The 10,315-nt window shown below is 46.2% G+C and overlaps 2 protein-coding genes across 2 annotated transcripts; one reads left to right on the top strand and one right to left on the bottom strand.

The window, feature by feature from the left end:
• Positions 1–115: 115 nt before the first annotated feature.
• On the top strand, positions 116–2,779 carry PEX10 (peroxisomal biogenesis factor 10; the record flags this gene model as incomplete). The annotated part of the gene is made up of 5 exons (XM_009074218.1): positions 116–196; positions 664–1,067; positions 1,714–1,889; positions 2,148–2,283; positions 2,708–2,779. Coding segments are annotated over 5 exons (869 nt in total), but the record flags the coding sequence as incomplete, so codon positions are not given.
• A 602-nt stretch (positions 2,780–3,381) lies between these two features.
• RER1 (retention in endoplasmic reticulum sorting receptor 1) lies at positions 3,382–7,664 on the bottom strand. The gene is made up of 6 exons (XM_009074217.1): positions 7,577–7,664; positions 6,949–7,053; positions 6,036–6,135; positions 5,488–5,566; positions 5,264–5,399; positions 3,382–4,475 (listed from the first exon to the last, which is right to left on the bottom strand). Exons 1-6 carry the CDS (start codon positions 7,655–7,657, stop codon positions 4,386–4,388), a joined length of 591 nt encoding a protein of 196 aa, XP_009072465.1. The 5' UTR covers positions 7,658–7,664; the 3' UTR covers positions 3,382–4,385.
• Between the last annotated feature and the right edge of the window lie 2,651 nt (positions 7,665–10,315).

Genomic DNA, 10,315 nt, shown 5'->3' with positions numbered 1-10,315 from the left:
GATGGATGGGGCAAGGGGGGATGGATGGGGCGAGGGGGATGGATGCAGGCACTCCCTGGGAAGGGCTCAGGTCGTGGGTTTCACAAGGTGTGACAGCAGCCACCCTGTCCCACAGGTGCCAGGAGGTGGCTGGAGTGGAGGAGAGAGGTTGAGCTGCTCTCCGACGTGGCTTACTTCGTCCTTACCACGCTCTCAGGTGAGCTCTGGGCCTGCACTTCTGGCTGTGAAGGCAGAAGGGTCAGCCCGGGGCTGCTGTGCTGCTGGTGTGGGCTGCTTTGTTTCAGATAAATACCTTTGATTACCTATGAAACCCCTCAATTGTCAAAGTTCACCTTCAAATGCAGTTTCATACAGACAGACATTCTTCTAAAAGCAGAAGTGTGTAAAAAAAGGGATGCATGACACCACGAAGAGTATTCTGAATCCTTTTTATTTCGTAATATTATAAATATTAGAACATTTGTTTTAATTCTTTAGCTTTAATCCTAAAACCATTGCTGATGCTGCAGATGCTGATGTGACTATAATGCTTTTACCAACACAAAACCCACAGCTGTTTCTCAAACTCCAAAGCCTGAGGAGCTCTGCCCTGAGCAGCCTGTCCCCACTGCTCACCCCACAGGATGCTCTGCCCTTGCCATCTCACGCTGCTTTCTCTTGCAGGTTACCAGACACTGGGTGAGGAGTACGTGAGCATTGTCCAAGTAGACTCATCCAAGAAGAAGATTCCTTCCTTGCTCCGACGAGCCGTCTTCATCTCCCTGCACACCGTGGTGCCCTACTGCCTGGAGAAGGCTCTGCTGCACCTGGAGCATGAGCTGCAGGTGGAAGGGGATGACTCCAGGACCTCCCAGAGCACCCCAGGACTCGGTCCCAGCAGGAGCCTGTGGCGCAGCTGGGTGCAGAGGCAGGTTGGGGAGCTCACAGAGCAGCAGAAGAAAGCAGCATCCCAAGTGGTGTACATGCTCAAGCAATCCATCCCTGTGCTGCACCGGCTGCACCTGGCAGTGTTCTACATCTCTGGCACCTTCTACCACCTCTCTAAGAGGGTCACAGGGATCTCATACGTGAGTGATGTGTTCCTTGGGTGGAGATGTGCCCACCGCAGTGTGAAAGGGATCAGGAGTTTGGCTCGACCATGGGGTGAGAGGGAAGGTGTCAGTGTTGTGTAGAGGGGGATGAATCCCTGCAGGCAGAGGTGATGTGTGAGAGCAGTCACTATGTACCTCCAGTGTCTGCCACAAATGCACCAAAAGTGAGAAGTGACCAAATAAATCCATGTGAAATCCTGAAACACAGTGGAGAGCAAACCCCAGTGGAGAGCAAACCCCAGTGGAGAGCAGTTTTCTACGTGAAAACTTTAATTTTGTCTGTTTACAAAACCCATAAGCCCAGAAACGTGTAGAGACACAAGATTCCAACAATTCCCAACACCGGTGTGGAAGTGTTTGCCTATTTGCTCAGAGATACGTAAGAAAACCAAACCAACTGAAGCTGCAGTGTTGATGGACAGACAGCTGAGCCAGCACAGACAGCAGCCAAGTCCAGCCCGAGGGAATGTCTTTAGACCTCCTGAGAGTGGGGGGAGAAATCCTAAAACACATCAGTTTTCTGGACAGAAACGAGAATCCCAAATCAAGAGTCTATTGAAGGGGGAGGGAATAGTTTCATCCACCCACAAGACTAAAACACTTCTGTCCCTGGAATTCACAGCTGCACTTTGGAGGGCTGCAAGGAGAAGATCAGAGCATCCGGTCGAGTTATAAGGTCCTGGGAGTGATTTCTCTCTTGCACCTGCTGCTCACTGTGGCTGTGCAGGTTCACAGCTTCAAGCAGAGGCAGAGAGCACGGCAGGAGTGGAAGCTGCACCGCAGCCTCCCCCACCAGAGGTATGTGCCTTCCTCACCAGGAAAGGGTTGGAAGCACTGGTGGGAATGTCATGGACAGGGAGAACACGGGAGTGATGCTGATTTGAGTTAGAACCTGATGTAACATAATATTTAATCAGCAGAATTAACTCCTCCCTGTTCAAAGCATCTCGATTTCATGCCTGGATGTTTTTGAGGTCTCTGTGGGGAGGGTTAATAGCTGGAGATGGGGGTTATGAATGTTTCTGGTGTGCAGTGACAGCTCCCTCTGTTCACTAGGCACACGAGCACGGACAGAGCCCCTGGGAGACAGTCACGCTGCACACTGTGCCTGGAGGAGAGGAGACACAGCACAGCCACCCCCTGTGGGCACCTCTTCTGCTGGGAGTGCATCACTGCCTGGTGCAACACCAGGGTGAGCACACACACAGGCTGCAAGGGGCAAACAGTGCAACTTCTGCTTGAGAACCCCCTGAGCCTGGGGCAGTGCCCTGTGAGGCACCAGGAATCCACACACAGTGTGCCAGGACCTGTGGGTTGTTGCAGTAGAATGACTGATGTCACAGCAGTGAGGTAAAGGAGGGGAGCAGTTTGAACTGGGCCAGTAAATGAGGGGAGCAGTTTGAACTGGGCCAGTGAACAAGGTGAGCAGTTCAAACTGGGCCAGTGAACAAGGTGAGCAGTTCAAACTGGGCCAGCTCAGTGCTCCACATGGGTAAACTTGTACCACAAACTGGACTGGAAAAAGTTGTTAAATTACAGGTGCTGATTATTTTCTAGAAGTAGCTGATTTCCTTTTAAAATAGAGCCATTCCATGGAATCTCCCTTCTCCCTGCAGACAGAATGTCCACTGTGCAGAGAGAAGTTCCACCCTCAGAAGCTGATCTACCTACGGCACTACCAGCTGTGAAGGGAACACCTCTCCTGCTCTCCTGCTCTTTAGAAAGTTGTCATACAGCTTGAGTTGGTCCAAGAAGCAGCTTTATTAAAGCTGGAACCTGCCTGTGCAAGGTGGCACTTCACTCCTGTGTCACACATTAAAGCTGTTCCTGCCTCTGCCCCCTGTGTGTTCCCATGTGGTTCTTGACCAGAGCAAAAATGTGTTTCTTGAAAGTGTTTAACATCAATGTGAGGTTTTTTCATTTTGGGCAATGAAAAACTGTCAAGCCAACAAGTGGAAGAAAAATACTCCATATCACAAACACATGCAAAGAAACAAAAAGCAAGAGGTCAGTGTGAGCTAGAAGTAGCTGTTATTTCTCAGGGTCACTGAGGGTTGAATTCAGAGCTCCACAGTGACAGAATCAGAGCAGAGGATTCCTACAGACCTTTCCCAGTTCGGTGCCTGTTGAAGCTGCCACTCAGAGTCTCCAAGGAGCTAACCTTTCCCTGCCTTCCCTCCCTGAAGAGCTGGGAAAGGCATTGCATGAAGGTAAACTGAGGGTAACCATTACTGCACAGGAGCCACGAGGACTGTTAGGTCAAGAGATGGATATAAAGATAGAGAACAAGTAAAGGGGAACACTGTCTTTTAATAAATTTTGGAATTAAAAAGTCACTTAATAAAACTGCAGTTGTATCACATGAAAAAGTTTACATGCAGGTCATTTACCTCTCTCTTTTTTTTTTCCCCCCCCATAGAAAATGAAGAGCTGTGTTAAAACCCCAACCACTGTCTGTCCTGGCCTGGCCAGTGTGGGAACATCCTGTGGGGCTGCCTCAGGTCAGCTTAATTTAACCCAGAAACCATTAAGTATGAAAGAAACTCCAACTAATAACAATTAAAATATATATATTTTATAATTCCAGGTCCTCAAAGGAAATTGTGATAGAGTTTGAACAAAGTTCTGAGTCATCACCAAAGAGCCCAATTTTAGCATCTGCTCAGAGATGGAACAGTGAAACTGGCATTGAAACCCAACACAAATGAGTTGCTTTAGAAGCTAGATGAGGATTTGTGCCCTACTTAACCCAGGATTTAGTAGATTTTTACTCCTACCTATATTGGTTTGGTTCTAACTCAGCAATACCATGCATCTAGGAAACTGGCTTAAGTTCTGCATCTACTTAGGTTACTGAAAATGAAACAGCACATGGCCATGAAGCAGAAAACAGCATCATGTGTGCCAGCAAACACTTCCCTGCACAGATGTGCACAGCACGTCAGGGGGATGTTGAGCAGGAGAACTAGGTAAAAATATCCAGCTCTAAGCCATTCATCTCTTCAGTGCAATGGAACTCCAAAGACAGACACTATCCCAAATCCATGGGATTCCCCCAAGTCTCTCCAACTTGTTACAGAAGAGAACAAACTCAATGCGATTTGGTTCGAATGCCAGTTTCCTCGAGAAACTGATACTTGAGATAAAAACAGCAAGATCCTCCTAAAATGAAAATTCAACTGCTTTGTCACCACTCTGTTAATCACTTTATGAAGAAAAAAGGCATTGTTACAATGGCTCGAGATCGTTCCTTTAGGGACAAGGAGAATTGGTCAGTGACTTGATTTGCTGCTCCTAGCTAGCAAAGGTCTTCCCCACGTCCTCCTTCCCTTTGTATTTCCTCTTGCCATGTGTGAAGGGTATATATCTGTACTTTATCATGTGCTGCAAAGAGAAAAGATCAGCTGTTGAGGCAAGGAACTTACAGAGGGTTGACAAAAGGGTTTCACAACACACAGTGTAGATTACCAAGTTCTCTAGAAAGTTCTTAGCAGAGAGAATGAAGCAGCTAATCCTACACCAGTTTACTTCTGAGTAAGGGTATCTCAAATGTGGACTGATCACTGACTGGGGGAGCACAGCAAACTGGAGAGAGCACTGAGGTAACTAAATCCTTACTCCTCTTTAATTTAACACTTGGAATCACAGTACTTGTCCAAAATTCTGAGGTACTAAGTCCTTACTCCCCTTTAATTTACCACCTGGAATCACAATACTCTTCCAAAATTCTGAGTGTCTGGGGGAAAAATTAGTTCTTTCTAAAAAAAGGCCGAACCACCATAAGTGATTTGCTAAATGCTCTGAATGACTTGTCTGTGTTGCTCTTCCCCTTTCCCCAACTACTTTCTCACATCATACTACACCTCTTCATTCAAAACAGCCACAGCTGAGACAGGAAGTGGGTGAGAACCTGCACAAAACCTGGCTTTGCATTCTGAACTCAAAACCTTTTGAAAGCAAGAATAAAGATGTGTAAAATCTGCTCAGCATTGCAGGGATCCAATACCTGAACTAATGTTCAAGAACTGAACTAACAGCCAAGTGTTAGTTGTTCACGCTCCTCTAGCAAAAGGAGTGTGCAATTCATTTAACACCTCAAATGCTTGACTGGCTGTTTGGAACAGCACTGAATTCTGACATCACAGAAGTTACTTCTGCTTTTGGTGAGTTACCTTGATTTGCCTCTTCATCGTGATACAAAATAGCATGATGAAGTACATCACAAGGATTGGCCAAAAGACAGGAACGTTGAAAGCCTCGAAGAATGTACATGCCATAGCCACCAGGATTCCTTTGGTGGCAGAGTGCCTTAAAAATAAGAGTAGTAATTAACTCACCAAGCCCAGCCACACACATTTTCAGAAGAGAGCATGGGCAGAGGGAAACACTCACTCACCAGAACTTGAATTCTGGGAGCCTTCGGATGAAAGGCCGAAACTCTTCGTTTTGCCTCGTGGGTAAGGAAGGACCATCATCTGCAACAGCAAAACATGGAACCAAAACCCCCTCAGACAGTTTTCACACTGTTCAGACTCCACACACCAAAACACAACATCTCCCAAAGCAAAACCACCCCAGTTTCCACTGCCACACACAGATCCCACTGCAGTGGCTGTTCAATAGAACTAACATGGGATCCCCAAAAGAAAAGAGGAAACAGAGTGCCAGGTCACTGGAGTTACTCTGGGGAGAACTTCAGGCACACAAACATCCTCTCAAAATACAGAGAGTTAATACAACATGGAATATGCTCCAGTCCTGGGAAAAAAAAAAAAAAACCCAAAAAAAAAGGTACATTTTACAGTAACTCTTGATGCCAACCTGCACAGAGTTTTCAAGGCTAAGCATGCTGAAACTGCCCATCTTTACCCCACTGCAGCAGAGCAAAGGAACTGCAGGTTTGGCTGAGTTCAAAATTCTGGCAAAGTGAACTTTGCATCCTACCTGAATCTTCCATTAGAGAGGGATCTACCTTTGGCGACAGGAAAGCTATGAAGAGGTTTAGGTGGTAGATTCCCAAGGCATATGTCACAATGTACCAACCCTGCACAGAGTGGGAAAGCCACAGTTAGACTCTGCCTGCAAACCATGTCAGACACTGAGCTTTCAGCAAGATAAACAACCTGGGTTTTGCTTCCTTGAGAAGTGTGTTGTTCACCCTCGGGTTAACTGAAAGGTTTCTGGACTCGCTGCACAAACATTAACAACTCTCCCTGATCAAAACAAGTCTTAGGACACAACAGGAGTGCAAACCCCTCATGGACTGACAGATTTAACAGGAAACTTTTGCCAGGCTCCAGACCCAATGTTCAGTCATCATAACAGCAGTAAAGAGGATAAACCCATCACTTCTTAAATCACCTTTGCAGTCTTCAGTCTCTGAACTGTTCCTATCACTATCACCTGCAAAGTCTTCACACTCCATGTGTAACCTTCAGGTTTTGGGGATAACAATTGCCAGGTTTTTAACTGACTTGCAGGGAGCACAGTGCTGCAAGAGCCATTCTGCAGGGCTGGCAGGACAGAAGGTAAGCACAGGCTCCTGAGTCTGTGGTTACACAGCTCAACAGAAAAGAAAAACCCAAATCACAAACATTTGCAGAGGTTTGTTATGTAATTCCAGCAGAACTAATGGAGTATTTCCACTTTGTTGCCACCAGATGAATCTCCTTGAGTGTTCACACATTTCCCAATGTGCAGCAGAACTCCAACACCAACATGATGTCTCTTCACACTATCCAACTCACCTTCCACAGTGAGCTAAACACCCACATGTGACTCTGACCCAACACACTGCCAAACACTCCTGACACAGAGAACACACCAGCACTGCTGTCTGAAACAATGCAGCTCTTACCTGCAGTAAATAAACTCTAATCATGTAGATAAAGCTCAGCCCCAGAGTTACAATCCATCGCACTGCGGTGTACGGGGTGGATTTGTCTAACCAGGACTGGTAGATCTGGGAGGAAACAAAGGAAAAATCAGGAAATGCTTTCTGTAAACCTATAAAATTCATGATACACAATGAATACATTTATTACAGGGCAGCATGAGCAACAAGAAGCATTTGGGAGGAGTATTTAATTCTTTATTACCAACAAATCACATATAAACATACTGAGAAGCATTTGAAAAGTTCTGTATTTTCACAAAGGAAAAAATTCCTTAATGCATGGGGAATTGCCAAGCAATTTAAACTTTCTGTATTTTATGCAAGTTACTTTCCTCAAGATGAATTTGACCTGAAATCTGCAGTCACTCCTCAGTTTTGACAATTACATATGTTTTCCCTGTGCAGAGTCACACATAGACCCACTGAGCACTTCATTAGCTCCACATCACAACATTGATCCATTTCCAAAGGCTCCAAAAGAAATCTCTCCTGCAGCTTTTAGCATTTCAATAGCTCATCCACAGGATAATGACTGCAAGAAGCTGCAGTGAGACCTACAGGAGCCAGAAAAGCCCTTCACAAAACCAACCTGTCCAAGCCTTGAGAAGAATCTATAGACCACGGAAGGTTTTCCATGCACAGACTCCCCAATGCTGTCCCCTTCTGACATGGTGGCTGTGGAAACAAAACAGGGCACACTTCAGTCCAAAATCTAAGCTCAGGGAAGCTTTAGAGCACATTCTCTGGACACTCTTTTGGCTTCATGCCAAAATAAACGGAATTTCCTAAAGGAATTGCCAAGGAACAGTGTGTTTTACACAGCAAGGCAGGAGCCAGGGGAGGGAAATCAAGAAGCTCACACAGCTGCAGGCAGGATTCTGGTCACACATCTTCCCCTGAGTTACAGAGCCTGAGTTACAACACCTAAGCAGAGAGACACGACCTGCAGCACCTCCCTCCTGCCACCCCAGTCTCCAGAGGCAAAGAGCAAAACCAAATTAAATACTTTTAAAAGCTGTTTAAGACTTTGAAACACTGATTCACTGAGGTTCAAGTTCAGGCCTCTCTCTGCACACCAGTGGTTTCAGCCTCCCCACAAGCCCCAAACCCAAACCACTGCCCACACTGAACTGCTCAGAGTGTTTCTGTCTCTGGAACGTGAAGAGCTGAGTGAGCAGTGGCAGAGCAAAACTCATGCCTAAAACTTTTTCCATGCATGAGCCAAAGGGCCAAGAGCCTGAACTCAAGCAAAAATGTAAACCAAGGGGACTGGTTTTTGTACATGCTTCTGCTACCCATTTAAGAGCTTTATTTCTCTTATCAGTTAAGCCTCACAGAGTTTTACAGCTCAGTTCGAGGCAGAAACCAAATAAAGTGGATCCTAAACAGCAGCACTTTGCCACATCACCAAAGGCAATCCCTGACATTACTTCCTGGAATCCTCATCTGGGGGTGGGACTATGCAACCCTGGGATCCTGGGAGTACTTTCAGCCATACTCCAGAGCTTCAGAGGATAATAAAGATTACATGACACATTAATAAACAAAAAGAGATAAATTATCTCAGATGCTGCAACACAGGGACTGCTGCAGAAAATAACCTGGGACCAAGGACAACCTGGGCAGGCACAAGACCTTGAAGCCAAGTGCTTCTGTAAAACTACATCCTATGGAATAATAAGGAAGAGAGAAAAGGAATCCTGGAGCTAAGAGGATTCATTGTGAGGCTTCAGCAGCTGAGTCCACTCTAATTCAAGCTACAGCTGAAAAGAGAAAAGAATCAAATAGAAACTCATACAATACACAGATTTTTCTATTACAGGCAAAAGGAAATAATTACCACTCTCCCCCATCTCTGCAGGGCAGAACTCACTCAACATTCTCAGCTGAGCATCATTTCATGCTTTGTTTTGGGGTTTTTTATGAGATGTCCTAAAGCTGTAACAAAAAGATACTCAGCCTACTGACCAGATACCCCTGAAAACTCTCATATTCCCCAGATTAATTGCACAGATTCCTCCACAGCCAAGATGGGCCAAGAGCAGACCTAGCATGACACCCCTGTGTTACCCTAAGAAATCAAGTGGGAATGATGTATTAGGGTACAGAAGATTTTGTGCTGGAGATGGGATTTGTCTGGTGGCAAAAATTACATTACGTGTGATTAAGCATCATTGTTTGTCATATTATATATAACATATGATGTTGTCATAATTCTTCCAGAGCAAGCCAAGAAATGCAACCTGGGGACACTGTGCTACTGAAGAGAAACCTCTCAGGGGCTCAGTTTAAGCACCACAGACTGAGGTTCATCACACGCTTAGAATTTCAGCTAATGTTTCTTATCACACTAAAACTTTGCTGAAGGAACAGCTGTAATTAGCAATTATCAGGATCAGCAGCTCTTGGCATTGCTGTGAAGGCAGTTTACAGTCAATAACACTGGGTTTTAAGGGAATTAAACCTGAATAGTAGCAATCCCTTTTTCATAACCATGGAATGGGTTGAGTTGGAAAGACCTTAAAGCTCATCTCATCCCACCCCCTGCCCTGGGCAGGGACATCTCCCATCAGCCCAGGCTGCTCCAAGCCCCATCCAACCTGGCCTGGAACACTCCCAGGGATGGAGCAGCCACAGCTTTTCTGGGCACCCTGTGCCAGTGTCTCAACACCTCACAGGGAGGAATTCCTGCCCAATATGCATCTGTCCCTGCCCTCTGGCAGTGAGAAGCCACTCCCTGTGTCCTGTCCCTCCATCCCCGGTCAGTAGCCTCTCTCCATCTGTGTTGTAAATGTGACACAAGATCCGTTGCTCAGCCCAAGAAGCTGTGACATCCCTTCAGCACAGCCAATACCCGGAAAAACACACAGATTAACACAACAAACGGCTGAAGGTTTCGCCGCCAGCACAGCTGCCTGAGGCTGCTACTAAAGCGAACCCCGAGCAAAGCAGGTCACTGAAAACACACAGGTGAATGCACAATTCAGCTTTCCCCCCACAATTGTCACGTTCATCTCGTTACAAACACCAGTGCAGCGCTGAATCGCCGAACCCGAGGCAGTGAAAAACCTTTCCTTGTGCCTCACTCGCAGAGCCGCAGGGTTCCCACGCAGCTCTTTGGCCACTGCATAGGCTTTTCTGGAACCTAAAACAGGCAGCTAGGAAAACCTCATCCATGCTCAGGCAACTTTCCTCCTCTCACAGAGGAAACGTCTTGGAAGAGCAACACACTGATGCGACTTATTAGTGACAGAGTGAACGAGCAACCAGGACAAACCGCTGGCCGCACCGATGGGGGTTTGATGTTAAAGAAAAGCAGTGTTTAACT

Source organism: Acanthisitta chloris, unplaced genomic scaffold (assembly GCF_000695815.1).
Source record: "Acanthisitta chloris isolate BGI_N310 unplaced genomic scaffold, ASM69581v1 scaffold44944, whole genome shotgun sequence".
NCBI lineage: Eukaryota > Metazoa > Chordata > Aves > Passeriformes > Acanthisittidae > Acanthisitta > Acanthisitta chloris.
The sequence above is the reverse complement of the archived record's forward strand: the minus strand, read 5'-3'. Positions and strand labels throughout refer to the sequence as shown.